Source organism: Artemia sp. Qi Xiang Cuo, chromosome 21 (assembly GCF_049724085.1).
Source record: "Artemia sp. Qi Xiang Cuo chromosome 21, ASM4972408v1, whole genome shotgun sequence".
Taxonomy (NCBI): domain Eukaryota; kingdom Metazoa; phylum Arthropoda; class Branchiopoda; order Anostraca; family Artemiidae; genus Artemia; species Artemia sp. Qi Xiang Cuo.
This window is the reverse complement of record NC_142814.1, coordinates 34661573-34679197: the sequence shown is the minus strand read 5'-3', so window position 1 is coordinate 34679197 and position 17625 is coordinate 34661573. Positions and strand designations below refer to the sequence as shown.

At 35.6% G+C, this 17625-nt stretch overlaps 1 protein-coding gene across 1 annotated transcript in view; it reads right to left on the bottom strand.

Annotated features, from left to right (window-relative positions):
- Nucleotides 1–17625, bottom strand: part of LOC148939477 (uncharacterized) — a 100180-nt gene that overhangs the window by 47244 nt on the left and 35311 nt on the right. The window contains 2 exon segments of the mRNA XM_089107021.1: nt 1565–5206; nt 9546–10788. Of these exon segments, the coding sequence (XP_088963147.1) occupies nt 1565–5206; nt 9546–10788 (4885 nt within the window).

The window sequence follows — 17625 nt, the reverse complement described above, 5'->3', positions numbered from 1 at the left end:
AAAGTTGAAAGAGGACATCAGAAACTTTCGGAATCACACCGAATGCTTTACCCCATTTTTGGACATCTTTTAGCTGCGTTTAAGCTGGGATCATGACCCCAACCAAACTTACTGGTACCTCTTTTTGCCTTAGGAACAAGGACGGAGGCTAACATTTGTATGTTTTTGTTGCTTCAATTTTTTATTCTTAATATCGCTGCTACAACATGAAACTTTTTTTATAAGGTTAGCACCATTGTAGTCAGAAAAAAAAAGCACGGAATATATTCTAGTTAATTAACATTTTCTTAGTCTATATATTGCAAATTGAGACAATTATTTTACCTGAAATAGAGATGATTTGATGAAATGTAAAATAAAATTAGTGGCCATCAAATCCGAACCTGTATCCAAAAAATCTACAAGGCTAGCTGTAAAAAAAGCAAGCATTTGCAATAAAGAATTGCCTAAATCTTCAATCAGTATGGCGTGAATGAATAAACTATTGTCAACGTAGCTTTTTTATTGTCAGTCCAGTTTATATTTTTTATCTTGTAATCCAATAACAATAATTTGTATGATTTTTACTGCTTCTATTATTTTTTTTAATATTACCCCTACTCAATAAAACTTTTCTATATTTTATTTTTTATACTATGTTTTGTTGCTTAAAAACGAACGTAGATATAACAATTTCCTTTCATATGAGCCCTCCAAACATCCCTCTAAGATGTTTCAGTGCCCCACTAGCGGCGACAGTAAAAAAAGGGAAAGAATAAAAAAAAGATACACGCTGCTGCTCCCCAGGCGCATGTTGGTCAAGATGGGGGACTGTATTTTCCCTAAATGGTGTTTTCGGCTATAGTGATTCCAATGGTGCAATTTTTATTTTGATCCAATACCATTTTCGTGCGGTTTGATGCTGTCTTTTTAAATTCCCATTAATTTGTTGCCGCAACGAACTTATCATTAAGATTTATTGAAATCAGATTGAAATAACAGTTACCATTCCTGAGTCAGGTTCAATTGGCGATTCTTCCTCACTTGACATTTTTTTTAACTTTTTTTTTAATTTTGGTTACTATGGGCTAAGGTTTGTTCTTTACTAGGTAGCCCCTAAGGTGACAACCATCAAAAGGTTTGCATAGTTATAGTAAGACAAAAAAAGGAAGAAAAATTGTAAAAGTTTAATAAAAATAATATTTAGTGCAATAAGAATAAAATGAGAGGCGAATTGAAGTGAACCTGTGTTCGAAAAACAAGGCTATTACCCGAACAGAATTGATGACCTTTTTCGATCAGTCATAGTGAGCGTTTATTAGACGATTAGGAAAAGGCTCTGTCAACTTTTTTACTTTTGGATTTTTAGTTCGTCTTCGTTTTATTGAAGTTTTTTAGTAGGTTCAATTTTTTGTTGTTTTCTTTGTTTCAGTTGTTGCCTTATATTTCGCTTAAGACCATTAGTCAAATAGCAAAAATAATCATTCGGGTTTAATTTTACAGTCTCCAGAAAATTCTACATTCTACTTAACTTCTTGTTCTTCTTAAGAAAAAAAGATCAGGAACAAGTATAGCTTGTACTAACCTTCGAGATCTTTATAAAGTAACTGCAGTGCTTGGTAATCATTTTGAAGCTTCTTCCAATCCCCAGTATTTACTTCCTTGCTCTTCTCTTGCAATCCTTCCAACTTTCTATTCAAATGCCCTAGTTCTTCTTTCAGTTGTGAGCATTCTATTGCAAGATCACTGTTCTCTTCTTGAAGTTGATTCAAGACATCATTACTAGCGAAGGAATGGGCATCACTTTGGTTCAACTTGAGTCGCAATTCTTCTGCCTCGTGCTCACGTTCACTAAGTAGCCCAGTTAATTGCTTCAACTGAAATTCCAGTTGAATGCGATGTTGTTTACTTTCTTCCACTTTCCTTTTATACTCTTCTCTTTGCTCTTCACACAGTTCAAATTTGGCCTTATTCACACCAAGTGACTGCTGAAGTTGTGCAATTTGGTCATCTTTAACCGCCAGTTCTTCTCCCAATTTTGCCTTTTCGTGTTCTGCACGTCTCAGCTGTGATCCAAGTACTTCTGACGCTCGGTCTAAATCAGATATACGCGTTCTCATGCCAATTATATTCTCCCTTTCAAGAGAGATTTGATCACCCCGCAAATTGGCTTGTTGCAGCTGTGATTTCATAAGCTTAACTGAGTCATTGGCATCCTCCAATCTTTGCTGAAGAGAAAAGTTGGTAGCTTGCAAGAGTGCCAATTCACTTTTAGCACACTCAAGCTGTTCTGATAATTTATTTACTTCACCATTTGGTTTTAAAGTATCAACATTCTTCGCCGTCTCAGTGAGTGTGTCTGCAACTTCCAAATCCGATTCACCATATACTGCCTGAGACTCACTTTCACCACTTTGATATTTATTTAATTCATTACTATACCACTGAACATCACTACTTAATTGCACAATCTGTTCATCTTTTTGCATAAGCAATTGACAATATTCATTATACCAAGCTTCCCACTGTTTAACATTACTTCGTAGGGTTTCAAACTCATCTTCAGTACAATTACTTATTCCTTCGGCTAGTATTAATGAGGACTCATTAAAGGCGGACGGATTATTGTCAAATTCGGACAGAACAACAGCAGGATTGGTCGAAACGTTAGATTGATTTCCCGAAACCTGATCATTCATAGTTGCAGCCGCTGGTTCTTGGCTTCCAGCAATCGTTTCTTGAATTTCTTTGCCTTTCTCATCAGGTTGAATTTGAGGTTGGGCTACACTGTCTTTAAAACATTCCATAGCTTTAAACCCATCTTCTAGATTTTTAATTATTTGACATTTTTCTGAAATAATCCCCTGACAATTCACACTTTCTGCCATCAGTTCTTCAATTTTCTTATTTTTCTGACCAAGCTGAATTTGAAGAGTATTAACAGCGGCTTCAAAGTTCTCCATGGTAGTAAGCAGATCTTCAAGGTCTTGAATTTTTGTATTTCTTTCTGATATCATAGCATGATCTATAACAGTTTCGGCCCTCAATTTTTCGATTTGCTTATCTTTCTCCTCTAGTTGAATTCGAAGTGTGGCAGCAGCATCCTCAAGGTCTTGAATTATTTTATTTCTTTCTTCCAAGACATAATTAGTTTCCATACTATTATTACTTTTAATTTCTCCAGCCATCAATTCTCGAATTTCCTGATCTTTTTGATCAAGTTGATTTTGGAGATTGACAATAATATTCTCAAAGTTCTCAACAGTTTTAAGCCTTTCCTCAAAATCTTGAATTGTTTTATTTCTTTCTTTTAAAAGAGATAATGCTTTACCAAGCTTTGCATTGACATTTTTAAACTTCTTTTCCAGGTCCCCGACTTCTTGTTTCTCCCCCAAACTCTCACTTTCCTCCTGTGAGCAACTCTTTTCTCTAAGGTTATTCAGTTCACTTTTTAAATTACTAATATGATGTATATTCTTTTCATTTTCAATTGTTAAGTCCTTGAGCTTGTTTTCATAAAAAGAAGTGGCTTCTTCAAGCTTCATAAAAGTCTCGTCTAATTCCTTTTGCAGCAAGTCTTTTTCAGTAAGTAAATTTTGATTCACCCTAGTCAAATTATGTGTTTCTTCTCGTAAAGAGCCAATTTCTGCAAAGGAGTGTTCTAGTTTCTCAGTAATTTCATCAGCCCTTTTTTGTAGATCATCTACGTGTTCTTTATATTCTTGGCTTACAATGGAGGCTTTTATGAGTTCGTTCTTCAAAGACTCAATCTCACGGCTACTGTCTTTCAACAATTCTGATTGTTCTTCTAACTTCATACGCAATACCTCCTTTTCTTTTTTCATATCATCGGCTAAACTAGATACCGTCTTCAGCTCCGTTTTTAAGAAATCAACTTCGCTTAGTAGTCCTTCTTCCTTATCAACCGAGCCAATTGGCTCAGCAGCACTGAGAATATCTGAAGAAGGAGAATGGGCATTTTCTGCAAAAGCAGTTAATACTGACTGTTCCGGAATCACATCAAGATCTTCTGTTTGCCATCTATCTTTCCAACCGTCATCATTGGGAGGATTTGCAGCAGAATAAGCCATAGATTCCTGTTTCTGGATGTGTTCATCTATGATAAAACCGTCGTCCCATCCATTAGTTTCGTCACAACCCTCCACTAGAGAGCCCCTCATTTGCGTTGTTGTTTCTGAATCTGAATCTTGAAGACGAGAACTTAGGTAAGCAATTTCAGCATCCTTCTCTTCACGCTTAGCAGAAAGTTTGTGCAGATATTCATTTTCTTCTTCAATACCGGAGTCCCGTTGTTTTTTCATCTCATCAATACCTGAGCGAAGTTCCGCTATAAGACGATCTTGTTCACTAATCTTATCTTCAAAAGCCTTAAGAATCACTTCTAATTTTTTATTTAGAACCAAAACTTCATTTTAAACTGTCTTTTTTTCAACTAATAAATCTTCTTTCGCAGAATTCAACAGAATATTTTTAGCTTTGATCTCTTCTAAAGTTCCATCAACTCTTAAAACACTATTTTTCAATACCTCTATCTCATCATAAGCTGCAACCAGCTTCTCTTTATTCTGTTGCAATAGCTCGTCCTTTTTCTGCATTTCACTGCGCAATATCTCAGCTATATCTGACGACTCTAGTGATACAGACATAGATCGCAATTCTTCATTTAACTTTAGTATTTTTTCTTCTTTTTCTCTTAATAAGTCTTCTAAGGCAGCTATATCTCCCCGTAGGTCGTTCTGGTCTCTTTGTAACATCTCATTCTGCATTGATAAAATGTTAACACTTTCTTGAGCTTTCTCAATTTTATGGTTTAACTCTTCAATATATGAATTTCTATCGTCCGTAATATCTTCTAGTTCAGCAACTTTTACTTCAAGCTCTTTCATCTTTTCATCTTTCTTGCTAATGTCATTCATTTGCTGTTTTATTTTAGCTAATGCTTTCATTAATTTACTCTGTTTTTCTGCAGACTCTTTTCCAATTTTAGTTTTCTCTTCTTTAAGTTGCTGCATTTCTTCGTCGATCTTCCGGATTTTCTGACTAAGATATTCTGCTTCTTTGTTTTCTAAATTGGCAGTATTTCTTAATTGCCTCAATTCTGTTTCTAATTGATCCACTATACGAGCTTGATTTTCTATGTCATCCATCAGACTGGAGTTCTCGTTCGTCAACTGATTTACTCTTTCTTGCAGCTCCAAAATCTGACCTGTAAATAAAGATTGAAGCTCACAAATCTGATTCTAAAAACAAACAAATGTAATCAAATGTTTACAAAACTCAACTACAGGATTCAAGAAAAAATTTTGGGTGAAGCGAGGCAACGTCAGAGGGAAATCTCATAACTCTAAGATCCTTTTATGAAAAATATTCAGTTAGGAGATGGACTTCAATTGAAAATGGCTATCAAAAGCCATAAGCATAAACCTTTATTTCGAGTAGAAAAAAATACAGAAAACTGTCATATATCGTTGATATTTAAAGTCCCTGGAAATGACTTAGTCATAGTAGAAATAGCCCCGGTGGGACAATGCAGTTGAAGATGGTGAAAATAGTCATAGTAGAAAATAGTCATAGTCAATGGTGAAAATAGTCAGAGTAGAAACGTTTTCAATTGTGGTTAGGATTGGTAGTAGAAACTGTGGGAGTTGTCATGGGAGTAGCCGTATGGTAAAAGTAGCAGTAGCAGTCACGGAAGCAGTAACCGTGGTAGGAGGAATAGCGGCAGCTCTATAAGTAAGGCTCTATCTATCAGTACCTATCAGTAAGGCTACACACTTCCTGTAAATCTAAAATGTTGCTAGTTGGATACTTCCTGAGAAGCTTCATTTTCTTAAATTTTATGTTCCAAATTTTGTCACTGATATAACTAATTGATAGTTGTAAGTATTTAGAATGATGTTTCCTAAATAATCATAAGCTGAGCTGGGTGCAACATGTCTACATGTACGATGTCGGAGTTAAGAGCTTTGGCTCTAGAGTTCCGTATGAGGCACTCCACCTACACAGACTAAAAATTCTTGGATGATTGTAATATCAATGAGGTGAAACACGTCAACCTTTCTGTTAAAATGGATCTATGAAGCATCTATTTTGAAGTAGGTTATTTGCACAATTTGGCACCTATTTCCCCGGAGATGACGAACTCAGATGTCCCTTGGGATATACTTTTAGTCCTATCGACCCTTTTTATTAAAATGATTATTTTCAAATTTCGATTCAATGTCATGAGGGGCCACAATGGCGCGGTGGGTAGTTTGATACTCTGACCATTTTCTTCACTTACAAAGAGCACAGGATCTCAGAATTTAAGACCCAATGAGCCGTCTCCCATTCTATGATGATCTACTGCATATGATGAAGGCAAAAAATAATTCACTTTCTTACTAGGGATTCACCCGTAAATAGGAACTGAATACTTAGAACGGCATTTATTTGGGGGGAAATGGAGAGAAAAAACAATGTTATTGCCATTCATTTCATTAAAATTTGAAATTCTGCCGTCTTAATGTTAAATTTTCCAGATGTTTTTTGAATTTAACTTTTGAACAGCCTCCTGTCTAATCAAGTCCTTCTACTGTTACAAACTTACATACTTAGTTCTTGAGAGACTCAATGGCATAAAACAAAAGGCAAACGAGGAGAATAGTTTTTTGTTTTTTTTTTTTTTTTGACTTAGTAGACAGAGTAGTATCTCTCGTGTATTTATTTTTCACCACTTCACATGGAATGACTGTCGTAGAAACTTGGAAGGGGGTTAATTTGATCGGAAAAGGAAATCTCTAGTATCCCCTTTTAAGGACCAAAAAGGATCGGAGGGCAACGAGCTGCCCTCCGCATTCGATCCGAACTTAGGGGAGGGGTTCTGGTCCCAAATCTAAACCATAAGAACAAAAACGATATTTATTTTTCAGAATTCAACAAACCTATTCAAAACTAATAGTGAATATTATAGTTCTGCCTTTCCAGAGCCACGAAATGATTCAATATTTACGGCGAAGGAAAAAGGAAGGTCTTAAAAGTCGTGGTATAAGAACCCCTACTAGAAGGCAACATCAAATCTAAACCAAAGTTTGTGATAAGTAGAACTAGTCTCACAGTTTTGCCTTTGTTTTTGTCCTTGCATATAATACAATCTCTGTAGGGGGACAATCAAAGAGTAAAGGCATCAAAATCTGTTTTTCTTGATTTAATTACTAGACAGGTTGGTGGAATGTATTGCACAAAACCCAGTCAACAGCTACAGTTGTTGCGTCTGTCCTCGATCGGACCTCTGTGAGGGGGAGGGGAGGCTAGATTCTTTTAATCAGAATCCATAAGAATGGTCTGTTGGATATCAATTCAATTTGGTTAAGATTAGCAACTAGGATTTTTAATGCTCCTTTTAGAGGGTAGGAGTCCAAACCGATAGACATCACCGTCATCACTTGTGCTCTGTAACTGTGACCAGTTGGTCATAGTTGTTGCAATACTTCACGAGGCCTTGATACTGATAGTTTAGTCTTACTCTATACTTTTGGCAGTAGTCGGCAGCAAAGCTGCTACTTGTGGAGCTTCTATTATAGACATTTTTTGCCTTTTTTTTATTATGTTGACTAACACTAGGCTATCTGTTACGCTAGTACCCTTAAATTGCGATCCAAACCTATAGTAGAGTCTCAGACCCACCTGTAATCAGGCTCCTATCTTCTTTGGGTCATTCCCAGTGAGTATCTGTCTTCCATTTGCAAACCACTTTTTTGGTTTATTTGGTATGTCGAAATCAGTTCAGACACTGGTAAGCCTTATTTGGTCAAATATTAGGAAAATTAGAAAAAATGCCTTTTAAGCCCTTTAAGTACATCTTGTTCAAGTCAGGAGCTTTTAAACCTTTTGATGTAAACTTTTGGAAATTAAGAAAAGATAATGATCCTTGGACACTGTTAAAGTACAGAAATTTAAAAAGCTGCAACAAATAATATTCTTCTCTAGAAGCTTAAATGCCCTGTTCAAGATATAAGGAGCACCCCCTCCCCCAAAATTTTTCTGATGACCCCCCCCCCCCAGAAAAATTAAGGCCTAAAAATGTATTTCTTTCAAGTATGACCCCCCTCCCCTAGAAGAAAGGCTGTGATATCCTCATAGGCAAATTTTTCAGACAACCCCCTAACCCCCAAGGGTCAGACCGCTCTGTACTTATTTTTTCTGTTATTAATTACTCTGATTGAGTTTACCGGTTAAAATCAGGCATTTACCCATAGACTAGTTTCCTAAGGATACATTCCTAAGGGAGTTTCCTAAAGGAAACCTACTCTACCCCACATTGGGAGGAACATTTTGGAGATATTTTAAAATTTATTGGTGTTGGCGATAACAGAGAGTAAACAGACACAAATACAAATACCATGGCAAGATTGCAACTGCAGACGTAAGTTATCTATAAGCTACTAATAATTTGTATATCGGAATTTCTCCGAAGCATTGAATTCCAGTAGCCTAGTCTGTGAATTTAGTTTGCTTTCTTTTTCGGTATAATTACATACTTCTTTCAAGACATACTGGTTGCTTAAATTTTTTTTACATTGATAAGGTCCTTACCCTGGTAAACTCTTCAAAATAAGAGAGTTGGTTGAAGTGAACTCGATTAAGTAACATTCATCACCTCGAGGGGTTCTTACTTTTAATTCCTAGGTTAATTTTAGGATTCTAGAACGTCAAAATTTTAGACTAAAAATTTACGAAGTAATTTCTTCTTCTATGGAAGTTTCTTCTAGAACGAAAAAAAAAGTGTAGAGGTACATTTTATGAAGATGAAAATAATAGGCATATAAGGAAAATAAAAGAAATTATAGGGTTAATCGTAAAAATATCTTTTTTTAAGAGTGGAGCAGGTAAAAGTGAGTCAAGGCACGGGCCAAAGACAACACACATTTGTGTAAATACTCATAACAAACCACAAACAGACAGAAAAAAAAGTTGGGGCAGCCCAAACGTCTTCAGCCTATTTTCCTTAGCCCAAAATATTGGACTTCAAATTTCTAATACTAACTTTTCTCAAATTGTGTAATTATGAACTATTTTTTAATTTTGTAATTTATCAGCTGTAATTTTGAATAGCATGCACAGGTTACATTTACGGAAGCCTTTCTTTTTTCAATTAAAAGCTCAAAATCCAATGAAATTCTGACTTGTTAAACTGATGAATTCTACAAATCGACTGAACAGATAAATGAAAGCAGGAATCTTGTGGGGTCAGGTTTTTTTAATATTACTCTTTTATACGTTTTTTCTTTGAAAGGCCGTCAAACCTATGTGATACAGAAAGTTTGCCATAGTGGAAAGTAACTGTCGAAAATCTTAAAAAAAATAGCAATAACAAGCAAACTATATAGTGGCAACAAAAAATGATAAATCTATTTTCGATGGAAAATGGCTTAGAAATTCATATGAGTACTGCTTACTTCAAATTAAGACTTTTAACATAGTTAAACCAATAAATCTGGAAGTGAGAAAGTGTATTACATGTAATATACACCCCCCCCCCCTGGAAAAGATCATTTCTTTATTACCTTGGAAATTACGGCTTTCTGCTTTAGCATCTTCAGAGGTATTTTCAAGATCCCAAAGCTTTTCTTCCAACTCCTTGTTCTCATTTTCTTGCACTTCCAATTTGTTATTCCTTTCAACAATATCAGCATTCAACGAATTAATGACTCTTTCCTTTTCTTCTACTTCCTCGATATATGATGACAGCCTATCCTGTACTCTATACAAGTCATTCGATTTCTCTTCTAAGTTCAGATTTAATTCTAAAATCTGTTGTTTCAACTGCTCATTTTCTTCACAAACATTATTCAACTTAGATTGCAAACTGGAATATTTCATAATAAGGCTACTAATTTCCTCATCCCTCTCTCTTAATTCAGCCTGTGAAGCTTCAGACTGCTGTTGTTGCACCAGCTGCATTTCAAGGTGCTGAACTTGAGCGTTAGTTTTATTCAGTTGTTCACCAAGCTGATTAATTTTATCTAATTTTTCTTCTGCTTCTTCCTCTAGGCGTTGAGCTTCAGAAGTCCAATGAGAAACGTCTTGATTCTTTAATAACAATTGCTGTTTCAAGTCACTTTCAGAAGATTTCAGATCGACATACTGGGATGTTATCACTTCTAAATCATCTTGCAATTTTTGTACTTTCACATTATATCCAGCCACCTTTTCTTCTTCCAGTGATTTCATCTCTATCATCATTTTAGAATTAAGTTCCTTTTCAGCTTCATAAAGTGATTTCATATCATCCAACTCGGCTTTGATTTCAGCATACAGAACTTGTTTATTAGACAAATTAGTCAATGTATCTGTAAGATCAACATTTAAATTATCAATAATTGTTTGATATTTAGCCATATCAGCAGTATACATTTCTAATTTCGCTGTTAATTCATCGATTTTCAGCTTAGCAGCGTCTAAATCTAATTGTAGATTAACCTCGGAGGAATACCGAGTCGCTATTTCAGAAGCTTGATCTGCATATTTCGCTAAAGTATCGGCTAATTTCTCCTCGACATCGACTAATTTTTTATTATCAACATCAGCTGCTACTTTATACGCACTCATCTCCTCTGCCTGTTTAACAATCGTTCTATTTAAAACTTCGATTTGCGTTTTCAGCGAAGTTGCCGATTCTTTGACTGCAGGTTCAAGTTGTTTTGGAGCCTCGGTTTGTTTTAATGGCACTTTGTTCTTTTTATTACCTTTCTTGTTTGGACGACGACTTGTATTTGGACTGGTTGGACTAGTCGGTACCTCCGGTTGCTGAAATAAAAATGCCATTAAGTATTTGTATTTTCACAGCACAGGAATTCGTAAAAAGATGCACATATAATGTTCTTTAAAGCTTAAAGGGCGTATCTTGAACTTCCTTTGTCCTGAAATTTTCCATCTTAAGGCCCACTCTCAACAAGAGTTTAATTAGCACCGAAGTTTAGCTAATTTGATGTTCTCGAATCAGTTAAATCTAAACCCAGTCGCAATAGACATTTAACTAGAATAAAGAACAAGATTTTACACAAACCCAAATTGGAAACCCCTAAGCTGACTTAAGACCAGCCAGTTCTGAAATTTTCTGGAAAATTCTGACTGGCTACCACCTTTCAAAATAACAGAGGAAATTATGGCACTAAGTAGTTTCAAAATTTTGACTAATATTAAAATCCAATCACTAGCAACAGGTAATACCAAACTTTGAAACAAGCTGAAGCTTGGTGTCAGTAAAATCGAAATGGTGAATGAGCTTTTAGCAATGCCGAAGAGTCAACCAACTTAATTATTTCATTAGAAGAAACATCCCTCTATGACATGATTAAATAAAAAAAAACAAGTTTTTTTTAACTGAAAGTAAGGAGCGACATTGCAACTTAAAACGAACAGAAATTATTCCGTATATGAAAGAGGCTGTCCCGTCCTGAACGCCTCGCTCTTTACGCTAAATTTTTTTATTGTTTTAAATAATGAAGTTGTGAGACGCAGTCAAACTTTAGCGTAAGAGCGAGGCGTTGAGGAGGGGACAGTCCCTTTCATATACGGAATAATTTCTGTTCGTTTTAAGTTTTAAGGTCGCTCCTTACTTTCAATTAAAAAAAACTCGTTTTTTTATTTAAATTCTTAACATTTTTCAATTAATGCAGCTTTGATTTTGGCTACCGTACATGAATCATTAAAACAAAATTTGCATATTAATTTTACTTTTTTGGCTAAATGGCTTTCTCGAAATTTTGATCTGCAGAACTTACGAATTAACTTACGTAACGAACTTCTATATTCGTAAATTTTTATTACGTATGTCAGGGTGTTCGCCCCCCTAGTCAATACCTCGCTCTTTACGCTGAAGTTCAAATTTTTTCCAGTTCTTTAAGAATGACCCCTTAATCACAAATGCCGTTAATTAGAATAAATAGCTCTGATGAAAGTACAAAAAAACTTTAGCGTAAAGAGAGAGGTAATGACTAAGGGGCGAACCCCATCATATACGTAGTAATTTCTGTTCGTTTTAAGTTTTGATGTTGCTCCTTAATTTCAGTCGAAACAATTGTTTGTTTTTTAATTTAATTTCTGATCGTTTTTTTTTAATAATGCTGGGAAATCCTAAGCCCCTTCATAGCAATGTCCCTTCTCCCATGAAATCTACCTCCATGAGAAGATCTTCCCACGTAACCACCGACCCCCCCCCCACAACTACCAGAAAAAATTCCCCTGAAAACTTCTGTATACTTCCCAGTAACCAATGCTATATGTGAACATTGGGCAAAGTTCATAACTTGCAGACTTTCTTCCGGGGACTGTGGGGGATTAAGTCATCCTCAAAGACATAGCTGTCGTATTTTTGGACCATACTGAATAAAATGGGTATCTTAAAATTTTTATCGGGTGACTTTGGGTAAAAAATGAGAGTGGGAGGGGGCCTAGTTGCCCTCCATTTATTTTGGTCGCTTAAAAAGGGCACTAGAACTTTTCATTTTCGTTCGAATGAGCGCTCCCGCGATATTCTAGGACCTCTGGGTCAATACGATCACCCCTGAAAAAAAAAAAAAAAAAAAAAAAAAAAAAAAAAAAAAAAACAAGCATCTGTGATCTTCAAAAAATACAAAATTCCACATTTTTGCAGATAGGAGCTTAAAACTTCTATAGTAGGGTTTCTGATACGCTGAATCTGATGGTGTGACTTTCATTGACGTTCTATGACTTTTAGGGGGTATTTCCCCTTTTTTCAGAAATGAGGCAAATTTTCTCAGGCACGTAACTTTTGATGGGTAAGACTAAACTTGATGAAATATATATGTTTGAAGTCAGCATAAAAATATGATTCTTTTGGTGTATCTGTTGGTATCAAAATTCCGGTTTTTACAGTTTCAGTTACTATTGAGCCGGGTCGCTTCTCACTTACAGTTTGTTACCACGAACGGTTTGATATAAAATTCTCTGAACCCCAAAAATGGGTGCAGTACATACCTTCATTAAAACATGCTCTTATCAAAACAGAGTAAACGAAAAATATAATATAATTATAAAACAAAAAGAAATAAAGAAAAGGTATCTTAAACGGCTCGGGTAGAAGTCTTCAAAAATGAGCCCCATATAAAATTTAAGATTTTTTAAAACACGTTAAAACCATAAGAAAAACAATAATAAAATGAATCATAAATGAGTACAGTTAATTTCTTCACCAAAAATATGCATAGGTAAAGTTAACGGCTTCTTAAATAAAAACGTGAAACCAAAAAATATAAGGGATCTTAAGATGGTGTGGTAGATGATCTCTTTAAAACATGGTCTTGTAGAATAGTAGATTTCTCGAAGCATTATCAACAATAGTCACTTGTACTCGCTTATCTTGAATTTTCCGGATTTAGCAGAAGTATATCATCCAACAACTAGTCCAGACTGTTTCAAATAGTAATCCCCTAACCTCTCACGCCATTTACATCTTGTGAACCACTAACTGGGCTTCTGGGCCCATTTCAGGTCTGTTCATACCTGAAAACTGCAATGTTCTAAGACTTTTTCTTTTGTTTTTATAAAGTTATGAAGTATTTAAGACAGTACCACGTTTTTGTCAGTGTTGCCGCTTTGAGCCGCGGAATTGAATAAGCAAAAATTATTAGGTACATTTCATAACGCTTTTCAAACGTAAAAATTCAACCCTTTCACCTTCCGCCTCAGGAAAACCAATCACCCTGTTTGGCTCCACCCCTTGATTGTAACAAGCAATAATAAGGTGTGGCTAAAAAATGACCACTTGTTTTTGTAAGCCAAAGATATCTACTCTGTACGGCTGGCAACAGTGGTAGGCTTGTCGGATAAGTATTATTGAGATACTTGAACGTGCTACTAGAGTTACACTTGTGAACGCTGTAAAAAACAGGATCAACAAATGCAAGTTATATTAAAAAAAGATATTAACTCGCGTCTTTTCTGATCTTTTTTAACTTTTAAATTCACAGTTTACCTAAGAGTACACGTATTAAATGTTGTTATTCCGATTTCACACAAACCGTTTCAGCCAACATGAGAAGCCGATTATTGAGATATATAGAAGATTACACACAGGGAAGATAGTGACAAGTGTCACACTACCTTCTCATCGCATACATGAAAAAGAGAAATTTCTAAGACAGAAATTTTCAGGACAAGGGATATTTCAAAAAAACTAGAAAAAGGCCTCCTAGCAAATAAATACAGTTTTCTGGCCTGAAAAACATTAGCCTACTGCTGAACGATTTTCCATTCTTCTTTCACAAACACAGCCTTCTTTTCATTTACAGCCACTTACGGCCTTCTTCTTTTAAATTCGCGGCCTTCTTTTACATTCACGTGGACAGTTTTTCATAAAAAAGGTTGATTAAATTAAAAAAAAAAGAAGATATGTTGGGATTGTTGTAAACCACCTAATGCTCCACCTAACTAGAACTAAACTTATCAACCCTGTAAAAAACAGGATCAACAAATAGAAGTGACATCAAACAGATATTAATTGACCTCTTTTCTAGCCTAAAGTTCACCTAAGATAGAACCTAGGCCTATTAAATATTGCTATTCCTATGTTTAAAAATCGTTTCAGCCCGCATGAAAAGGTGATTGTCGTGATATCTAGAATATTCCACCCGGATAAGATAGTGACAAATGTCACACTACCTTCCCATCACACACGTGAAATTAAATTTTAAAAAAACAAGTTGTTTTTAACTGAAAGTAAGGAGCAAAATTAAAACTTAAAACGAACAGAAATTATTCAATATATGAAGGGGGCTGTCCCCTCCTCAACGCCTCGCTCTTTACGCTAAAGTTTTTATTGTTTAAAAAAATAGAGTTGTGAGAAAGAGTCGAACTTTAGCGTAAAGAGCGAGGCGTTGAGGAGGGGACAGTCCCTTTCATATAAGTAATAATTTCTATTCGTTTTAAGTTTTAATGTCGCTCCTTACTTTCAGTTAAAAAAAAACTTGTTTTTTTTATTTATTTTCTGAACGTTTTTAAATAAATGCAGGTTTTGATTTGATTTTGGCTCACCGCACATGAATAATTAAAACGAAATTTGCATATTGATTTTACTTTTTTTTGCTAAATGGCTTTCCCAGGAGCTGTTTAATTTTATTTACGAAGATTTTTATTAGTAATAAATATACATAACTTACGAATTAACTTACGTAAAGAATTTCTATATTCGTATATTTTTGTTACGTATATTAGGGGGGTTCGCCCCCTAGTCAATACCTCGCTCTTTACGCTAAATTTCTAATTTTTTTTCTAATTCTTTAAGAATGACCCTCTTAATCACAAAGGCCGTTAATTAGAATAAATGGCTCTTAGGAAAGTACAAAAAAAAAAAAAAAAAAAAAATTAGCGTAAAGAGCGAGATATTGACTAGGGGGCGAACCCAATCATATATGTAATAATTTATGTTCGTTTTAAGTTTTGATGTTGAAAAGTTTTCAGTTGAAAAGTTTTTCAGTTGAAAACTTGTTTTTTTTATATTTAATTTCTGATCGCTTTTTTAAATAATGATGGGATATCCGGCGCCCCCTTCACAGCAATGTCTCTTCCCCCATGAAAACTTCCTCAATGGAAAGATCCTCCTATGTAACCCCCGATCCACTCTCCCCCCACCTACTAGAACCCCCCCCCCCCTGAAAACGTCTGTATACTTCCCAATAACCAATACTCTATGGAAACATCGGGCAAAGTTCATAACTTGCCGCCCTTCCCTCGGGGACTGTTGGGGATTAAGTCATCCTCAAAGACATAGTTATTATATTTTTCGACTATGCTGAACAGAATGGCTATCTCAAAATTTTGATCGGGTGACTCTGGGAAAAAAGAGCGTGGGAGGGGGCCTAGTTGCCCTCCATTTTTTTTGTCATTTAAAAACGGTACTATAACTTTTAATTCCGTTCGAATGAGCCCTCCCGCGATATTCTAGGACCACTGGTCGATACGATCACCCCTGAAAAAAAAACGAAAAAAAACAACATATAAACACAAAACCGTGATCTTTAATCTGGCAAAAAATACAGAATTCCACATTTTTGCAGATAGGAGCTTGAAACCTCTACAGTAGGATTCTCTGATACGCTGAATCTGATGGTGTGATTCATGTTCTATGACTTTTAAAGGTTGTTTCCCCCTTTTTTCGAAAACAAGGCAAATTTTTTTTCTAACTTTTGATGGGTAAGACTAAACTTGATAAAACTTATATATTTGAAAATCCGCATAAGAATCTGATTCTTTCGATGTATCTATTGATATCAAAATTCCTTTTTTTAGAATTGCGGTTACTATTGAACCGGGTCACTCCTTACTTACAGTTCGTTACAACGAACTGTTAGAAAAAGAGAAATTTCTTGACAAAAATTTTTAAGGAAAATGAATATTAGTAATTTCTAACAAACTAAAGAAAGGCCTCCTAGCAAATAAATACAGTTTAATTGCCTGAAACATATTACTGTTGAATGATTCTCTATTCTTCATTCAGATTCATGGCCTAATTTTCATTTACAGCCACTTATGGTCTTCTTATTTTAAATTCACAGCCTTGTTTCACTTTCTCCATCCTTCTTTTACGTTCACGTACACCGTTTTTCTTGATGAAAGTTTATCAGAGGCAACACTACAGCGTTGCCTATAGTAAAGGTCATACGGCTCTAATGTTTTATTATTGTTTTTTTTCCCAGAGGCACTTCATATAGAAGGGGTCGTCGTAAAAACTTCAAAGGGGGGCACATTCGATTAGAAATCGAGAGATATAGTACCTTTTATAAGGGTCAAAAGTGATTGGAAGACAACGAACACCCCTTCCACACCCACTATTTCCCCAAACACATCCAATCAAAATTTTGAGATAGCCACTTTGTTCTACGTTGATGTCCAGATAGAAATTATGTTTTTGAGGAGGACACTCCCCCACAGCCCTCAGGGCAAGGGTTGTAAGTTATGCCCTGGGGGCATATAAGCTTTTTATAGAAAGCTGTCGTAGAAACTTCAAAAAGGGCTCATTCGATTGGAAATTCAAAGGCTAGTGCCCTTTTTAATAGTGGAAAGTGACTGGAGGGCTACTAATCCCCCTCTCACGCCCACCTTTTCCCCAAACACATCCAATCAAAATTTTGAGATAGTCATTTTGTTCAACGTGGTTGAGAATTCTGGAAATTAGGTCTTTGAGGATGACAACGTCACCACAGACCTAAGGCTAAGGGTTGTAAGTTATGCCCTGTGGGCATATAAGGTCTTTATAGAAAGCATTATCGTAGAAACTTTCAAAAGGGCTCATTCGATTGGAAATTTAAAGGGCTAGTGCCCTTTTTAATAGTCAAAAGTGATTGGAAGGCAACTAACACCCCTTCCACGCCTAGCATTTCCCCAAACACATCCAATTGAAATTTTGAGATAGCCATATTGTTCAACGTAGTTGAAAGTTCTGGAAATTATATCTTTGAGCATGACACTCCCCCCTCCAATATCTTCAGGGCAAGGGTTATAACTTATGTCCTGGGGGCACTTTTAGTTCTTATGGAAGGAATGCACGTATGAAATTCAAAGGGGGTTCATTTGATTGAAAACTGAAAGTTCTCCTTCACGTTTTAAGATTCAAAAGATATCGAA